The sequence below is a fragment of the Aulonocara sp. 'chitande type north' Nkhata Bay genome, linkage group LG7 (genome assembly GCF_057382095.1).
Source record: "Aulonocara sp. 'chitande type north' Nkhata Bay isolate Kocher_YH1m ecotype deep benthic linkage group LG7, A_spYH_male_GT1.1, whole genome shotgun sequence".
NCBI lineage: Eukaryota > Metazoa > Chordata > Actinopteri > Cichliformes > Cichlidae > Aulonocara > Aulonocara sp. 'chitande type north' Nkhata Bay.
The window spans coordinates 61,137,839-61,157,507 of record NC_141350.1 but is presented as its reverse complement, the minus strand read 5'-3'; the positions used below and the strand labels follow the sequence as shown (position 1 = coordinate 61,157,507).

The 19,669-nt window shown below is 39.7% G+C and overlaps 1 protein-coding gene across 2 annotated transcripts in view; it reads right to left on the bottom strand.

The window, feature by feature from the left end:
* megf10 (multiple EGF-like-domains 10) overlaps window positions 1-19,669 on the bottom strand; it is a 62,795-nt gene that overhangs the window by 29,126 nt on the left and 14,000 nt on the right. For both annotated transcript variants that reach the window (XM_086301750.1, XM_086301751.1), the window contains exons 6-8: window positions 12,135-12,381; window positions 9,960-10,080; window positions 9,612-9,748 (exon numbers count right to left, since the gene is read on the bottom strand). In XM_086301750.1, coding sequence (XP_086157876.1) covers window positions 9,612-9,748; window positions 9,960-10,080; window positions 12,135-12,381 — 505 coding nt within the window. The remainder of the gene's footprint in view (window positions 1-9,611; window positions 9,749-9,959; window positions 10,081-12,134; window positions 12,382-19,669) is intronic.

Below are 19,669 nucleotides of genomic sequence, written 5' to 3'. Positions count from 1 at the left end.
GGAAAGAGGCCTAAGGTTAATTTGTTTTTTACTGGCTGCAAATCTGGAATGTGTGGTTGTCTGTCTCTTGACAGTCAGAAATATTATAATTCAGATCATTTATCAGTACATATCCATATTTTATATCTATGTATAAATATAAAGAGTGATGAAACCTGCAGCTTCAGATTCTGTGAGATGTCGGCTTTCAGCACGTGCATGTCCATGCCCGTCAGGTGCATTTTTGCAGAATCCATTTACCTGCTCTCATTTGTTGTTTTAGCTGTTTGGCAGTTGTTGAAATAGTTTAGTGACCTTTAACCTGAGATTTTGGCGTTTTTCTGGCAAAAATCATTTATATTAAAAAAAATCGATTCAGGATGTAATGAATCGATATTTCATTATTCAAACTAAAATCAGTTTGAATCGGGAAATCAATTTTTTTAAACCAACACTAGATAGCGAGCAACCAGGTCGAAAACAACATTGTGTTTCTGGTGTCCAAGGTTCAAATAACAGAGAGACTCTCCTTTCCAGCACCTTGGCATAGAGTTTTCTACCTATAATTGGAACTCACCCTCTGGTCTCCCTTCTTAAAGATGGAAACAACCACGCCAATCTGCCAATCCAGAGGTACCGACCCTGACCCCTCCACACAACATTGTAGGGGCGTGCCAACCAAGACAGCCCTACAACATCAAGAGCTTTCGGGAACTCAGGGTGAACCTCATCCACCCCAGGGGCCCTGACACCAAGGAGTTATTTAACTACCTCAGGGACCCCCAGAGATAGATGAGTTGTCCCTCTTGTCCCTATCCGGTCTTTAAGTCTGACGTCATTAGACATTTCTGGGCACAAACTCTGCTGCAGGTCCCTAAGTCAAATGATCACTGCAGCATTACTGTTAGATTTGTATTGTTGATTGTCATTTATGCTTAGAAATATTTACTTATATATGCTTAGAGTTTTGTAATTAGTTGTAGATTGGTAGAGGTTTTGATCCTTGATAGTCTGCAAACTTTGTGTGTATTAGACAGCACTTTGGGAGCATGAGAGGTCATACCGTGTCTTATTGTTTTATGGTAGGATTAACGTAGTTGCGTCTGTTCTAGTCTAAGTGCTCTTTGTTTAGATGAACTGCAGGACTTCCTCACCGTGTTATCTAGGATGAACCATCTAGGGTGAGGGGGAGGCTACCCTCTTCCTGACCAAGGATGTTTGACCCTTTGATCAGCAGTCCACACACACACACACACACACACACACACACACACACACACACACACACACACACACACACACACACACAGGCAAGGTACTCTTTGTGTGTATGTAGACGTCATATGTTAATGAACTTATGCATATTCATGTAACCTCAATAAAAGAACAGTGGTACGGGAGAACGGACGAGAGCAACTGGGGTCAAGCGAAGGAACGGTGCCTGTCCGGTTCTCTCCCGTGCACGAGAAACATGAAGAAGCTTGCCTACTTGTGTCTTGCTTTGCAGTGTAATTATATTGTCTTCAACGTTCCAGCGGATGGGTTCAAGCTACAAACCTATCATTAATTGGTCCTTCGAGAGCCGGAGCCCTGGAATCGCATTCACCGAGGGGAGGAGGGACACGCTGAAAGACTGACATCAGCCAGGAAGTTCCTGTGGATTCGCGGTCTATCTTTCTCCTCGATGAATGGCGATCGGCGGGATTCGAAGCTGATATTACACGCTAAGCAACGCCAAGTAAGTTTGAAGAGGCCGACTCTATAACCGTGTCGTTGTGCAGTCTCCGCCATTTTGCGAGGCGTTGAGAAGTTCGCTGCTTTGTGGAGCGATAACTGGGTTTGTGTCCCGAAAAAGAGGTTTTGGTTAAATCGCCCAAGGGTCCCAAGCGTCCGGTGAGTGTCCGGTTTTGAAATCGCCCTGGGTGTGTGTCCCGAGCGTCCCTTCATTGGGTTTTGTCGCGCGAGTGGGTGAGCGTCCCACAACTGGGTCAGGGTCCCGAGCGGTCCGGTGTGAGTCCGGAGTAGGCCTATTTTGTGTTGTTGTCATTGTTGTCGTCGTCGTCGTTTTTGTTGTTGTTGTTGTGTGAGTGTGTGCGGAGCAGAACACGTGGTCTGTGACACCGACTGTTGTTGTTATCATGGGTTTCTAAGCAACCAAGAGTGAGTTGGAGGGAGACAGACGTTTGTGCTGGACTTTGCTCCTGGCAGCTGACACAAAATGTTAACTCTTTAGCTTGCCCTGATCGACAACAGCCTGTGTGCCAGACCATAGACGTAATTGAGGTGGATAGTTGTTAAAAGTAATCTACATTAAGCTTGTGGTTGCTTAAATTCAGTACAATGACATGTGAGGTGAAGTGATATAGGTAAATATTTAAACTAATGAAGTGCATAGAGGCACTTGACCTGTGTGAAAGACTGTCGTCTTGTTATGAGCCATTGTTGAGATATGGAGCACACCTGTGAAAACAACTAATATGCTGAACCCTGTATGAAACATCTAAAAGTACATGATGGAGAAGCTGTATTGAATATGAAAGTGTAAGACTTTGCCGCTGTGGGCAGAGCATGCAACTACTGTGTGATGTTGCGTTGCAGTTTTTTTTCTGAGCTGATGAGCAAGCTACACATTATCAGATCAAGAGCTGTCTGGGAACTACTCAAAGAGGGGGAAACAGAGAGTGTGCAGCGTTCCCGTGAGCAGTTTTCCTGCACCTTGACTCGTGTGTGTGTGTAGCATCAGCATCATGTTTTTGTTTATTTGTTTTGTTGGGTTAAAAATAATTTAATAAACTGGTGATTATATTTATGGATCACCATGGTATCATCGGCCATGTGATTTATTTATGCAAATGAAAAAGAGGAAGAATTTATATTGTAGATGAAAAATAAATCATAGGGAAAAGGTTTTGTGTTGATCAGCCAAAAACAACCACGATTTTATTTTTTGCTTTTAAGAAAGGATTGTTCACAAAAACAGAGAGAGATGTGTGTTGATTAAGCAGCGATGATAATAATGAAAATGTCTTAGTTTGTCACTTTCAGGTGAAAAGCAGACCTGAATCAATTTTCCACATGCAGCGGTCGGAAGAAAGTTATAGTTTAACATCATTGGAAACATGCAGGCCAAGTTTCTGGCTGACTTATTTACAGCGCCATGTGTCTCTCAACCTCACAAGCAAGCAAGCTCTCACCCCTCCCTGAAGACAAGGAATGCAGCTCCAAAGCAATAACATGATAAAGAGACAGCAGCAAGTCCTGAGCAAAGAGTCCCAGCAAAGCAGCAGCAATGTGGACAAACAGCATCAGAGAAGAAGAGCAAACCCATCATCCTGACTGATCGGATGGATGGCACTGTGTTTACAACAGGCTGTGACTTCACTGTGCATGTGAAGAAAACATTTGAGGAGAACTGAACAGTTGGAGTTTGACATTTGCCACCTGTGGAGTAAAATGGCAAGAAGAGACAGTGGAATACAGGACAAAGCTGAAGGAGAACTGCCGGCTGTTGGACTGTTGAAGTGGGAGAGGACAACAGAGTGAGAGGACAACAGAGTGAGAAGACTAGGTGAGAACACATAGGAATTATTTAATGTGGGAAATCAAAATTTGGGTTAGCAAACCTGGGGAAAAGAAAACTGACTGCTTAAGTTGGAAAATTGAGACGGAGTCTGAAACATTGCGAAAATAGAAACATATACAAAATCACACACACAAGCACAACATGCATTAACCCTACTAACACAAACACAAGAGAGCTTATGAAGATTAGACAACATCTTAAGCGTGTGAGTCTGTTTATCATCTTGTCCAAGTCACCTCGTGTGATGCAAAAACCAGTGGACTCATAGCACATTAGTTAAGAAGTGATCAAATAATAGCAGAGAAATGTGTAGGAAAGGCAGAGAACATGCTCTGTTGGATATGCAGCTCCACAGACATGCATTAAACCTGCCTAATAACAAACACACATGCAATGAAAATTAGCTTGTTATCTTTCATCAGTGCTAAAATAGTGTCAATTTAGCAGACACTTGTTATCAAATGCTGAATTTATCCAATGCAAAAAATTGACTCTCTAGGTTGCAGGACAACAATTTAAACTTTTGTGGGAAAAAAGATTCTGGTTTGACCAACTAGTGATCAGATAATACATTTAGTGTTAATATAGTAAATTGGGAGAAGCTTCCTGCTTGATTGATGCAGCACAAGTTTACTACTAAATTTACTGTATGAGGGAAATTCTCTTTTAGTGATAACATTTTGAACATGCATTTCTGTTGTCCTGTCAACTTAGTGGGTTAATAGCCGATATGCAAATTATTTGATTGGTTTTTAGATTAATGAAAGGTGACTGAATTCTAGCACGAGTGAATGGGATGTGTTGGAGTTTGTTAGAGTGGAGACTCTAAAACACTGAGTTTCCTGTTTTGATGTGCGAGTGAATCCTGTATTTAGATACACAACTCTGAATACGTCAGAACAAACTTCTTTTGTGAAGTGCATGACAGCATGTCACATGTTTTATGATGAAGGGAAAAAGGAAAAATTGAATAAAATAGATCTGTGGCCTAAATGAGTGAAGAGCACAGACCTGGTGATTAAACTCATAGTTATGTGGTGTGGTGTGTTGTGCAGCTGATGGTTGGTTTGGAGTGAATCTAGCTGATGATTCTTCTCCTGTTGTGAAGTTGATGAGGAGTTTGTGTCATGACTTAACAAGGCCTTTTTATTTTGATACTTTCACAGTGCACTGAAAGTTTGGTTTGATAATCTCTGTTATTTTTTATTTTTCATTTTTGAACAAGCACTGATTTTTGCTTGTGAATTTCTTTTCTTTGAGCAGATCTGCAAGTCGGGAATTAAAAGCGTTACACGTCGTCAAGACAATTGTTGCAAGTGAGTTTCTCCACATTTAAAATGGGCTCAGGAGAAAGCCACTTATTTGGGACAATTAGGAAATGAGAGTCCCCCCCAAAAAGGATTCAACGAGGAAATCCAGTCTAAATTATTTTTCTTTTTGAAATAACGTCGTTTTGCTGAGCGTGGAAACGAATGCGATGATAATTTCCACAATTAGCAAAAGAAGGAACCACTGAGTGAATGAGTAAGAATTTTAAAATAACTGACTGACTGAACATGATTGTGTGAAGTTAACCCCCACCTGACAAAGGTGCAGATGAACCCATGTGTTTCCTTTTACAGGAGCAGAAAGATGACAGCAACACTCAAGGTTGCATGATGATTTAACCTTTTAAATGCCATTTTCTGTGTCTGTGCATTTATCAGGTGTGTTATTCATAGGCTTGTGTTGCTCACAGAGATAACTGTGACAAAGTATGCATACGCCTGCGCAAGCGCTAATATTTGCATTTTCTTTTCTTACAGCATGCCAGTTCTTCATGTGAATTGATGATGCAATTTATACCAGGACAACTGGTTGATGTTTTTTCCTACTACAGGATTTCTGGGTTTATGTGTGAGGAAAACTGTGTTTACAGGTTATGAGTGGTGATGCTGTTGCATTGTGTTGATGGGAAAATGTGAAGGTTACTTTGATAATGTGAATAACATGTGTGAAATTTCCTGTGTTGAGAACTGGTGTTACTTCTTTCCACAGCTATAGATGGCTAACTTTATGGTCTTTTTATGGCACCTCTGGAACCTGTCGACCTGCGTCTGACCACCAATGGTCACTGTGTTGCTAATGTTTGTTGCCCAGTGAGAAGCGCATAGCTGACAGGACCAGGCAGTGGTTGAGGTCAAAGGTCAAGCTGGTTGGGGCCCATCATGAGATCAGACCTTGGAGCCACAGCAAGGACCATTTTAACTGCCTGCAAAATAGCGAGAGACCCTCCTGGATTTATCAGAGCCACTGCAAGAGGTCGAGGTCCCAGGAAACCCCGGCACCCTCAAGACAGCACAATAGAGAAATCTCACACTTGGTTGTTTCAGTGGTGAGGGGGGAGTGCTGATTGAGCCCCCGTAGGGTAAGCTCGCACTTCAACCTCCAGCCTCTGATCAACTCTAGGGCAACCAAGTGCGAGGCGTGACGGACCTGTGTGCGACCAGGACCCTCTTGGTTACCTTGACTACGACGCTCATCCTTATAGGACCCCAGCTGGTGCCGGAAACAGCTGAACCAGGAGGAAGGCAGAGGAGATGGACACATGACAACTCTCACCTAAGAGAGACAGATCCAGCAGGCCCAAAATCAGGACTATGCATGACGAGAAGGAGTGCCTGAGAGGATCGTCCACAGGATGGGAGCTGAGGCCAGGAGAGAGGCTTCAGGAGGATCAGAGATCATCTTCAGCACAGCAGACATCACACAGAGAGCTGTGCTACTGAGCTTCCAGGAGATCAAGAGGAGACTTCCCACAGCAAGATGTTAAATAAAATGAAACATTCAATATTGACGCTGAGAAAGACAATTACGACGTGCTCTGCCTTAAATCTTCAGCAGCGTTGGGATATGAAAACTCGAGGGATGAGGGGAGCGTGCCAAGCTCCATCGACAGCGCAGAAGGAGTTCGAGGATGACGTCATGATTCTGTGAAAAGCACAGGAACCAGAAGCTATGGTGGTGATAACAGCAGTTTCCTATGAACATCACCTAACGCTGTGCCACTGTACTGTGCATACGATGACACTCTGAAGGCTGCTGGGATCATAACAGCAGTAAGATGACGGAACCCAGCACCCTTTCCACAGAGAGCTTTTTCTGCAGAGCGTGGACAATTAAGGAGTCATAAATATCCCCCTCACAAGACGAAGGTCTGAAGTCAGGTGATGGGGGCTGGTAAGAGGCCATAAAACTAGAGTGCTGAGAAGTCTGCAGCTTGGAAATAGCTGAGACCCATGTTGACGAACAACAAAACCAACTGGTATGTTTGAATGTCTATTCTACATACATTTGGACTCTGGTCCTATGGACAGTGATGGAAACAACTGGAAGAGACATTCATGACGCCCTGCAGAGCTTAAACCACTCTGCAGAGAGACATGTGATGTGCACACCCGGAGGAAGCACCACCAAGCTGAGATGTTTTTGGAAATGTTATCTTCTTATTTTCACTATTAAATTAACAATTTCTTTGGTTGCTTGTAGGATGCAGTTTGCCATGAGATGAGATCAATGAGGAATGGGATAACTGCTAATACATTTGTTAAACTGTGTACCTTTTCAGTAATTTAGGGTGATTTGACATATGCTGAGTATAAAAAGGTTTGCATTGAAACTGTCAGACATGAGGTATTCATACCTGGGAACTTTTCTAGCATAAAGGTCAAAAAGGGGGGAAATGTTAGATTTGTATTGTTGATTGTCATTTATGCTTAGAAATATTTACTTATATATGCTTAGAGTTTTGTAATTAGTTGTAGATTGGTAGAGGTTTTGATCCTTGATAGTCTGCAAACTTTGTGTGTATTAGACAGCACTTTGGGAGCATGAGAGGTCATACCGTGTCTTATTGTTTTATGGTAGGATTAACGTAGTTGCGTCTGTTCTAGTCTAAGTGCTCTTTGTTTAGATGAACTGCAGGACTTCCTCACCGTGTTATCTAGGATGAACCATCTAGGGTGAGGGGGAGGCTACCCTCTTCCTGACCAAGGATGTTTGACCCTTTGATCAGCAGTCCACACACACACACACACACACACACACACACACACACACACACACACACACACACACACACACACACAGGCAAGGTACTCTTTGTGTGTATGTAGACGTCATATGTTAATGAACTTATGCATATTCATGTAACCTCAATAAAAGAACAGTGGTACGGGAGAACGGACGAGAGCAACTGGGGTCAAGCGAAGGAACGGCGTCAGTCCGGTTCTCTCCCGTGCATGAGAAACATGAAGAAGCTTGCCTACTTGTGTCTTGCTTTGCAGTGTAATTATATTGTCTTCAACGTTCCAGCGGATGGGTTCAAGCTACAAACCTATCAATTACTGAGAGAGAGAAAAACTGTCTAAATTCTTTCTTCTCTAATAAAATGATCAGCGCTCTGCTCTACCAGGTGTAACAATTAAGTTTAACATCCAGGCATCCATGAAAACAGAATTTATGACATTTAACGGCTTTAGAAGTTAGCAGGGAGTTAGCTTGCTAGCTTCCATCTAAATATAACTAACCATGTTCTGACTGAAGGATTTATGAAACAAATTCAAACGTACAGCTCTGCTATCACTTCCAACATAAATGAAGACAGAAAACTAAACAGCAGCGACATTTGTAAGGTTACTGAAGTTAGCTGATATATAATGATGTGCTACGTGATCGCTAGTGCGACAAAGCTATGTAAGCATTACTTAAACAGTAAATCTGGAGGACAAATGCTAATGAACGCAGGAATTTTTCCCACTCGATAAAAGTTAATGTGAGGGCTTCCAATGGTTAGGGGCAAATACCATCGCATGGCAGGATGCCGTAAACAGACCAAACCTCAGTCAGGAGAACAACTGAGATAATCCATCCACAATACGAGGTTAGTCATTCATATGCTGCTGCAAGGGCTGGGCTGTAGTTACATCGTAAGGTTTTAAAAACTGAGCTTTAAAATGATTAGTGGTAATGAAAACCGAGAGAAGCCAACAGTGATCACTGACAGTTTTTAGGGGCTTGTTGAGATTAAATAGAACAAGATACAAAGCATTAAAACATGTTAAAAACACAACAGCCTTATTAAATGCAGACTACTTTGGGCCCGGAAGCAGGATTCATCACGCCATCACTTAAAGACCGGATACTCCGCTTCCTCCACGGATGACATGCCAGTGGGATTAAGGAGGTTCTCGAGTATTCCTATTCTTTACTATCTAAATAAATTCACTGAAATTTTTACACTAAGTCCTGCATTTGAATCCTGCTTTGCCTCGTGGTGTCCTTGGGTTTTGCACCGAGGGTTTTGAGTTTTTTGTGAGCTCATGATCTGTTTTGATTTTGATAAAGAACTTATGTTTAGCTTTTTTAGTTTTCTGATAGTAGTTGATCATTGTTCCTCTGTGTTTGGTCATTCCCATTTTTGATCCCTCTCTGTTTCCCATGTCTGTCTAGTTCTGTGTTCTCTGTCTGTATTTGTCTGCTCTCCCTGTTCAGTTGTGTCAAATTAGTCTTCTCTCCCCAGTCAGTCATGTCTCTGTTTATCATTTGTCTGTGTCAAGTTTGTACAACGGGTAAAATAAGTATTGAACACAAGTAAATATATTTCTAAAGGTGACATGAAATTCTCACCAGATGTCTGTAACAGCAATCCATCCAATCCACACATCCAAAGAAATCAAACAATAAATGTGCATAAATTAAATTGTTTAATAATGAGAAATGGAAAAAGGAAAAGCATTGAACATGCTTACTGAAATTTATTTAATACTTAAAAAAAGGCTTTTGTTGGGGATGACAAGATGCCTCATGTATGGAGAAACTTTGCTCAGGTATGCTTTTGGCCCATTCCTCCACACAGTCTTCAAATACTTAAGGTTCTACAGGTCCCTTCTATGCACTCTGAGCTTTAACTATTAGTTATGGAGATGCTTGGTATTGAGGATATCCTGATTTTTGGGTATAAAAAACCCTGTACTGTACTGTGGGGCTTTGTTGTAAAGGTCTCTCTTACCGTTCTCCTGTGTATCCAGGGCTACAGATGCACTGTCCAGTAGATGACACACAAACGCCATTGTTGTGACACTGACATTCCTGGGAACAGTTTTTTCCAAATCTCCCTTCTGGACATGGCTGACCACAAACTGTTCCCTGCAGACAACAGCACAAACATGTGTTTATTGTATACAGAATCTGCAATAATAACTTCAATAATTATAACTTCAAAAATAAATTCTCTTCCTATCAAAAGTATCAAAAGTTTCTCTCTGGTTTAGTTCATGCTTGCATATTACCATAAAATACTAGCATGTCTAGTGAGCTGAATTTTCTTAAAGAGTTAAGGAACAGTTAGTGTTTGTACCATCCATCCTGCTGGACAGGAGCACTCTCCGGTTACATGGTGACACACTCCTCCATTCTGACATGGACATCTCTCCTCACATTGCTGCCCATGTTTACCTGGTGGACAGAGTTCTTCACACCTTCAAAAAAAAGAAAAGAAAAAGAAAACAACACTACATCTTTGCACTACTGAGTTTTCTTTGAGATTATAGACAACTAGTAATTTTATAGATATAAAATTATAAAGTAAAATTGTGCTGACCCTTGTTTCACTAAAACTTTGTTTTAAAGTTGCACTTTCTGGCATCAACTCGACCTGCCGTGTTTGATGGAAGAAAAATGCCGAATATTACCTAAAAGAACACTATCCCTATAGTCAAGCACAGAGATGGAAAGACTGTACTTTGAGTACTATTAGTCTTTGCTAATGATGCAGGACAACTTCAATAGACCTGGGCTCTGTACTGTAAAATCTTGGACGAGAACCTCTTTCCCTTTCCCAGAACATGTGGGATGGGTCTTCCAGCGTGACAATAATGGAAACAATCCCACCAAGGCAACAAAGGAGTGGTTAAAGAAAAACACACACTTAAGTCACAGTGTGTTCTAGTTTCTGTAAAGAGAAGTGGGACAAAATCTGTCCTTTGTGCAAACCTTTAGGGAAACTAGAAGTAATGTCTTACTACTGTGCTTCCCAACTAGGGTTTCTCCATCAGTTAGTAAGTCAGGTTTTTCTTGGTGATCAAATAAAAATTAGAGACTGTTCATTTATTCATAAGTGAGCAGTCTAACTGATTCAGTGGGCAATCAAATAATTATTCCCCTGACAGTAGATACTATATATCTATCTATATAATGGAAAATTCTGTGCTTCAACAATGATATAAAATTTAAAAAAGATCAGTATAACTCCTTTTTATTGTCATCCATTAATAAACTAATCAGTTCCTCCAAAACACTAGTGTCTGAATTTAATAAATGTTCTATTACTATAACAAAGTTTCTAGTAAAAGGAAGAATATTTCTTGTAGTTATTTATTCAGCACTGCCACACATTTTTTTCTAATCTTTTTCATAATTTCTACATTCAATTAAATTTCAGTTCAATTCCGTTTTATTTATACAGCACCAAATCTCAACAACAGTCACCTCAAGGTGCTTTACAATCTAAGGTAGATCGGAGAGAAACTCAACAATCATATGAACCCCTATGATGCCCTATTTGGTGACAGTGGGAAGTTAAAACTGCCTTTTTACAGGAAGAAACCTCCAGCAGAATCAGGCTCAGAGAGGGGTGACCATGACTGGTTGGGGTGAGGGGAGGAAGACAAGACAAAAGACGTGCTGTGGAAGAGAGCCAGAGATTAATATTTACTAGTGATTAAATGCAGAGTGTGTCTTTAGTGAATCCAAACTAGGATGTGGTTCCACAGAAGAAAGTCCTAAAACCTGAAGGCTCTGCCTCCCGTTCTAATTTTAAGTATCCTAGGAACCACAAGTAAACTAGTAGTCTCAGAGCAAAGTGCTCTATTGGGGTGATACGGTACTATGAGGTCTTTAACATAAAATGGGGCCTGATTATTCAAGCCCTTATGTGATGAAAAGGATTTTAAATCTGATTTTGGATTAAATGGGACCCAATGAATAGAAGCCACTATGGGAGAAATATGCTCCCTCTTTCTAGTCCCTGTCAGTACTGTCAGTGCAGACGTTTTTAGGACAACCTGATAATAATAATAAATTACAATACTCCAGCCTAGAAATAATAAATGCATGAACTAGTTTTTTAGCATCATTACTGAAGTCACTTCAGAATTATCTTTAAAATCTTTCTATTAATTTGTAAAGCTCTCAGTGCTTTGGTCTCTGACGTGCACCGTAACCATGTCAGACTTCTCATCTGGTGCAACAGTCCAGAGAACCGTCCAGTGTGTGCACACAATGTTTAAGAATAATGATATGTGCTGTATAAATGAAATTGCCATGACCATAGATACTAGGCTTTTAATGTTATGTCACTGTTGGCATTAGATGGAGGTGGGCACTCTGGTATTCTCCAGTTGCATAATAACAGGCAGCACCAATCTACGATTTCTGCTGGTATCCATTCTTATAGATGCCTACCTTTTCTTTTATGTCACTGTTGGTATTAGAAGCAGGAAACCAATTTAACAAATGATCTCTCCAGACTTACAAAGCACCAGTGTATCCCGGTGGGCACTTGCATTCTCCGGTCGCATGATGACAGGCAGCACCATTCTGGCATTGGCATTTCTGCTGGCATCCATTCCCATAGGTGCCTACTGCACATGACACCTCACAGCGCCAACCTCTGTATCCAGGAGTGCAGATACAAGCTCCAGTGATAGGGTTACACAGAGCTCCATTCTGGCACTGGCATCTGTTACTGCAGTGGGAACCCCAGTGATCATTGTCACAAGCTGAAAAGAAAGAAAGAAAAAAATCTAAATACATCTTTTTTATCTTTCATGTTTATCTTACTTGACATGTGTCACAGAACTGGACATAGGTTGTCATTTATAATTGCATATGAAGCTATAATAGATCATTAAGTTAGAGATGCCTTGAGTCTGCAAGTAAAATCTATTATAGGGAGTTAGCACCTTATTCGGCTTGCACATAAAAACTCACTCAAAACACTCATCAGTATCACTGTCCAGATCTTTTTTTCAGTCCCCCAGAGTGCTGAAGTCGATTTAAATATAGCTATAATTCTTATTTTTTATAATAATAATAATAATAATGATGATAATAATAATAATAATAATAATAATAATAATAATAATAACTACTCATCATTCTTCACTACAAAATGCCTCAGGCTCTCTTAGGTGTTCCTTTCTCGAATGAAAAATCAATGTGCTCAGCATTGTGTGGAGTTTCTGGGCTTTCCTAATTGCTTTCCTAAACAAATAAATGCAGCGCAGCTTTATTTCTGCATCCTTCGTTATAACCCCCATCTGAGTTGTAAGTGTAATCTTTGCTCCTCTATACCTGGAACAGAATATTCTTTTCTGGCACGTCATAGTATAGTCTTCTGCCTTTGGTTCTTCATGAATATAGCACCATCTACAGGTTTTGGGGGTTTCTATCAGGCCAAATGGTTTGTGGGTGGAACACTGGAGTTTTCTGTATATTCTGCTGTCAGGAAGATATTCATTTTTTGTTGTATACTATACACACATCTAAATTTAAAGAAAGAAAGAAAGAAATAGGTGCCATTTAAGCTACGCAAGGCTTTTCTGCATTTGTCAACACATGGAGTATTTATTAGCGGTAACTTATTCATCTTATTCATTGTAATATATCCATGATTTGTGTATTATCATCCATTTTCCTGTGGTTGTCCTGCTAAATTGACATATAGCTGGTGTTGGTGTCAAAGTCTTTCTGTGTATTCACATTTCTTCTTCTGTTCTCAAGTTATTTGTTCCCTACCTCTTTCTCCTGGCCTCCAACATCCCTCGTGCCTGCTCTAATTCCTATCACTGTCAATTCCTATGACTGATTTAGTAAATCTTGTTCTATCTGTCCTATACATCACAGTTATTAGAAGTCTAAGAACTGTGATGTATAGAATCAAGTGGCTTAAGAGTACTGGCACCAGGATGTATACATGTAAATTACATCTGCAAAGTTAAGGACTGTTAAAATGTTGCACAATCCTCAGCCTACTGCTAAAAGGCTGAGGATTGGCAGCATATAATGTTGCAGAGGGAAAGTCTCAACTAAAAATGAACAAAAAGACAACATATCCACTAGGGATGAAGCACCATCCCGTCAAGCTCTCATTAATTTATGTTTAAAGACTGATAATTGCCTACAAGAACTGACTACAAATCTCATCAGTCCAGTGCATGACCTTCCACACCATGTCCTCAGTGCAATCTTGTTTTGTCTTAAACATAAGCAACTGGCTAATACATTTTAGCTGTAGTTTTTTGGGCTTCAACTTTTATTCTCAAAGCCTGGTGTATCTGCTAACTAATGAAAAGCTGCTGGCTGTGAAAAATCCACAGTAAAACACACTGATTGCAGTTGTATCCTTTTACAAGCAACTTTATTTCTGCATGTATTAATATGTAGTGCAATGAAGCACCGCAAAAAAAACTCAGGGACTCAAAAATACTTGTGGTTTCCAGTGCTATCGTAGCCTCCTAGTAGATGCACCTATAGTATAAAATTGAAAATCTTTGGTGTCATCTTGCTTGATTTTCAGAAAAAATAACAGATAGTTTGACTGAGAGTCTGACTGAGAGTCAAAACTAGTCCAAAATTTTTAATAGTTGAACACAAATCTGAACAAAATGTTCAGATTTGTCAATAAAAAGGTAGTAATAGCTCTCAGTTACATTTTAAGTCAAAATAAATAATTTGTTTGTTTTTTTTATTAGCAATAAATGTTATTTAAGGTCGAGCTCCTTCTTTCGACTACCACAAACAGCTTGGCATTTATATGCCTAGCATGCAGAGTAATGCTGCCATTTCCAGCTACTCCACTATTCTGAAGTTGTTCAAGTGATTAAAAGGCTCCTTTTCTTCCTTCTGCATTAGTGCGCTTCACTCTGGCCTGATAAAATGTACATACTCTCTTACCTCCGGCGGTTTGGCCTTGTGTGACAAACAGCAGCGGGGCTGAAGGGGGAGGAGGAGAATAGAGATACTAACATGTACATATAAAAAGCTCTTCCATTCAAGTCCACTATCACGATACCTTTTTGAAACCTGACCTAGATTGAATAAAAGCTCAAGTCCAGGAGCTTAGGGCTCTTCATCTACTTCCCGGAGAACAGATTGTTCTCTGTCATCAGCCTATTCAAAACAGCCACACACACACACACACACACACACACACACACACACACACACACACACACATGCATGCAGAAAAAATACTGTGGCACGGTTTTGTCACAATGCTGGTTGCATCACAGTCTCAAATAGGATCCTAAGGATTTTATTTTCTAAAATGTTCAACATGAGAAAAATTTGTCAGACCTCACATTGTTATCCTGAGCTCTCACTTTCTGCCACAGTAAATTCAACTGTTTTATGTATATTCACTTGAATCTGCATCAGATAAATTTTAAAAGCTTCTTCTAATCACAAACGAAGAAAGAGTATAAAAGAGTTGGGTGCGTAGAGAAAAGACTGGGAGCCAGTGACTGCCAGTTGTTCAGAGTGGGTTCAGATCTTACTCTCCACACTGGGGAGCCTGGATGTTTTTCCATCTATTTAGTGATTACCCAGCCTGCCAAAAATGGTGCACTCATGGGAACAGAAAGCACTGTCACACTAATACGAAGGATTCCCAGTGAGAAGAAACAGCTGTAGCATTCCTCCAGTTTTCCTCTCTCAGGAGGTGTGTGTGTGTCATCCTCCAGAGTTTTTAATTGTCACGTTATTTTGTTAAACATGTCTGTAGACAGGTAAATCAAACCAGTTATTAGACATGTTCACAATTTAAGGAAATGAGAGAGGGTTTTTAGGAAACACTGTTCAATGTTCGGTTTCTATGCCACATGTTAAAACAAGATCTAGAGAGTGATTAAAGTGGTGGGTTCTTTACAGGCTGTCAGTTTTAGTATCTACATGAATGTTAAAAATCACCTACAATTAATTATTTTATCTGAGCTGAGCACTAAATCAGATAAAACGTCTAAAAGAGGATGATTTGGGCTTGTTTTAGGGCGACAACACCTGGGCACTTTGCAGACATAAAGCCAACCATGAACTATACTGTATACCAAAGTTTTCTTGAGCCAAAGTGAGGCCATTTCTCAAACAGTAACAGCAACGTTTTTTAACGATTTAAATATTAATTAAATATTTGAATAATTTAAATAACAGCAATACTATAATTAGTTATAAAGCATTTTGTTGGCTTTTAGGGCTCAGATCACGAAATGTGTGGGCATTATACAAAATATTTTTGCTGTTTGAGGTGGAATTACGTTTAATCATTTCTGTCATTAGCAGACTACTGAGAGTCTTTGTTGACAACTAAGAGTTCAAAGTGATCTACCGATATAAACACAAAAGAGAATATTTTTTACATAGACAGTGAAACATAGTCCATAATATTGATGTTACTTTGCTTTCACAGCTGAATTTGAGCCCCTCCTGAGGATCTTGTGCTATTATCATGTGTACTAAATCACAAGCTCCACTGCCTCAGGTCATTTCCTCCCGCAAAAATTTCTCCTCCTGCTATTACTCCTAACCATAACCCACTCCTCCCCACCCATAAACACACACACACACACACACACACACACACGCACACATGCACATGCACACACAGCACATATTGTCTTTGCCATTTCCTGTTCTTCGTATGTCAAATTGAGCCTCAGACATATTGTTGTGGTTCACTGACCTGTATGAGACAGTCAGCAGATTAGTCTTTCTTCGATCTTTAGGCCATTTAATACATATTACAGAAAGCCACATGAATATGAACGGAGTGACTAGTTCCATATACTGAGCTATTTTTGCTACATTTTACAGAAAAACCTAGTCCCTACTTCAGCACCCATTTCAAGTCAAACATGTCAGTGTTTATTGATTATTGATACGATTATTGATGTCTTCCAACTGCAATACAGATTGTCCATCAGATATTAAAAACATAAAATCATTTTCTAACAATAGCTGTCATTACTGATGAAAAATATTTCCCTCAATCTTGAGCGCCTTGAGGTGACTGGTGGTGTAATTTGAATCTATTTAATCCAAGATGGGGTTGAGAATTAACTGGAAAAAACTTGAAACTTGAGTTCATAAATATCCTTGTTAACTCTCATCTGAGTATCAGAGGACATTATTGACCTAACCATTAAAAATGAATGCCTAGCCCTGACCCTGACCCTAAACCTACCCATAACCTAATTGTAACCCTGACACTAAAACCACATTTTGAGCCTCAAAAAGGCCTTCACAAAGAAATTCTAGCCTTAAAATTTTAACTGTGTAGCTGTAAAAGAAAGTCAAACATAGATTTCAGGGTTAGTCCCAAAGAGCTCAATGGTTTTCAGAAAGAGATCTTAATATGGATATGGACCGTGAAGGACTACTGCAGGGCAACTACTGCAGGGTTAATTGTGGAAGAAAGAAATGGCTTTGCACAAAAACTACCGAATTCATGTGCAAGTGATAAAAACAAAGCAAGATACTGTGTTTGAACTTGACTGTTCCTTCAATACAGTAACTTTAACCACATATTTTTCCCTCACTTGTCTCCTGGGTTTGCAACATTTTTTATCAAGTCATTCCTACAGCTTTTATTTTCAAATAAAATATAACAAATATAACACCTGTGTTTGCCTTTCTGTGCAAGATACATTTTAAGATTTAAAAAAATGAATAAGCAAAAAATAGAAAAAGAAACAATAATTAACAACTGAAGTAATTTGTTCACACTTCTATCTATCACACTTTCTATCCACAAAGAAAAATGTGTGTGTGTGTGTGTTCCTGTCTAGCTATCTTTGTGAGGATCAAATATAGCATTCTACTATACTTGTGAGAACTAACAGTCACTTGTGAGGACACACACACTGGTCCTCACAAATTTGAAGGCCTTTTTGAGGCTCAAAATGTGGTTTTAGTGTCAGGGTTACAATTAGGTTAGGTTTAGGGTTAGGGTTAGGCATTCATTTTTAGTGGTTAGGGTTAGGGTAAGGGGCTAGGGAAACCATTATGTCAATGAAGGTCCTCACTAAGATAGCTGAACGGGCTTGTGTGCATGTGTGTGTGTGTGTGTGTGTGTGTGTGAGCAGTAAGCAGACAGGCCTGCCCTAAGGGACAGACACAACAAGCTCTTTTATCACAGGGTGAAACTGAAGACGATGGGACACACCGTGTGAGGCCCTCTTCCATTTCAGTATTCAGTATCTCAGTCTGCATGAACACGCATTTACAGATTCATAAGAGCAAAAATCACCTCTTGGTAAGTTTGCATCAACAAAATAATTTAGGGAAATGACTGTTAAAGGCAACAAACACAAACAACAGTCTCAAAATAGTGATGAGCTCAAGCTAGTTTACCAGATGCACTAAGATTTGCTGTTATGACGTTTGGGACTTTTTTGGTGTGTCAACTGATGAAGACACAAAAGGGAGAAGAGTCAAATACTTCCCCAATTTACGCACAGTCGAAAAACTGAATTTCCACAGTTAGAAGATAAAATCAACAAGAGACAAAGTAGACAGGCCAAACATTTCAGAGTTTGGCACACGATTTTCGAAAATTATGACAAAACCATTGCTTTCTAATTAAGTCTTTTCAGTTATGACATTTCCATTTCTGTTGATCATTGAATTTATCATGTAACTGTAGAAGTATTTAGATGTTATAGTTCTTTATTACTTTTACTTACTTTTGAAAGATCATGATCATTATTTCAACAGTAGAATATAGGAATGCTTGATGTGTTTTAAATCATACATTAGACCTCGGTGTCGGTGAGATACAAAGATGATCGCTCTTTGTTGTTTTCGTTGAGTAAGTAAGTAAAGTTGATTTATCTAGCCCCTTTCACAGACATAACAGTCACAAAGCGCTGAACGACAATTAAGATACAGTGTCAACAGTGAACCATGTTTAAAAACAAATGTCTTGGATTTCTTGGTGTCTGTCTCTGTGCTTCCCCTGTGGTCCTTGTGTTGCGTCTAGTCAAGTTATTTTTTCACGTCTGTGTTTCGCATTGTTTCAAGTGCCTGTCTCATGTTTCCTGTTTTACCAGGACAGTCTCGTGTAATATGTTAGTGTTTTCAGTTTTGCTTCCCAATGTGACCAATTCAACTAAAATGGCGTTTGGTACTGTACAGCAGTTGCTTTGTTTGCTCTCAATTTTGGCAGCCCTATTAAAGAATAATATCAGTTTTTCCTCTTTTCCTCGACATTTTGCCCCAACATTTCAAAGAGCTGGAAACTAAATACACGGCAGAAATGACGCAGGTTTCACGCATGCGTAGTACAGGAATCTAAGCGCTTTCAGTGTGGATGAAAACAATTGTACACAGTAGTGTGGACGCGAAGCATTTTTAGACTAAAACGGCATTTTCAAATTTATTCGGATTAGTGTACACGTAGTTTTTGTCTTCCTCTGTTTGTTGCTCGATTGTCTGCATATCACCCACTGAATTTCCCATGACTCAGGTTTTTAGTTTCTTTATACTTGCTTCTAGTTTCCTCCCTGTTTAGGTTTAGTCGTTTTCTTACTGTGCTTTTGTTTGTGTTCAAAAAAAGTCCATTTCCGAAGTCTGCATTTGGGTCCACACTCTCTCCACTCCACATGTCTGCCACAGCAGACACACAACAAAAGAAAATCAGCAAAAAACCTGATTAAATGGAAGAAAACTATTCCTTAAAAGACTCAGCTAAACAGAGCTGGAGTGATAAACTGTTCCATAGCCTGGAAGCTTTGTCCACTCTAGTCTTCACTCTTGTATGAGGTACAACTAATAGATTTTGAGCTTGTGAATGGAGGCAACAAGCAGCAGTGTGTTTAAAAAGATGTTTGGGACAAATAGTGTGGAGCTTGTCTATTTAAGATAAGATAAGATAAGATAAGATAAGATAAGATAAGATAAGATAAGATAAGATAAGATAAGATAAGATAAAACTTTATTAATCCCTCGGGTGGGTTCCTCTGGGAAATTTGGTGGGGAAATTTATTGCTCTGTATGCAATTGTGAGACTCC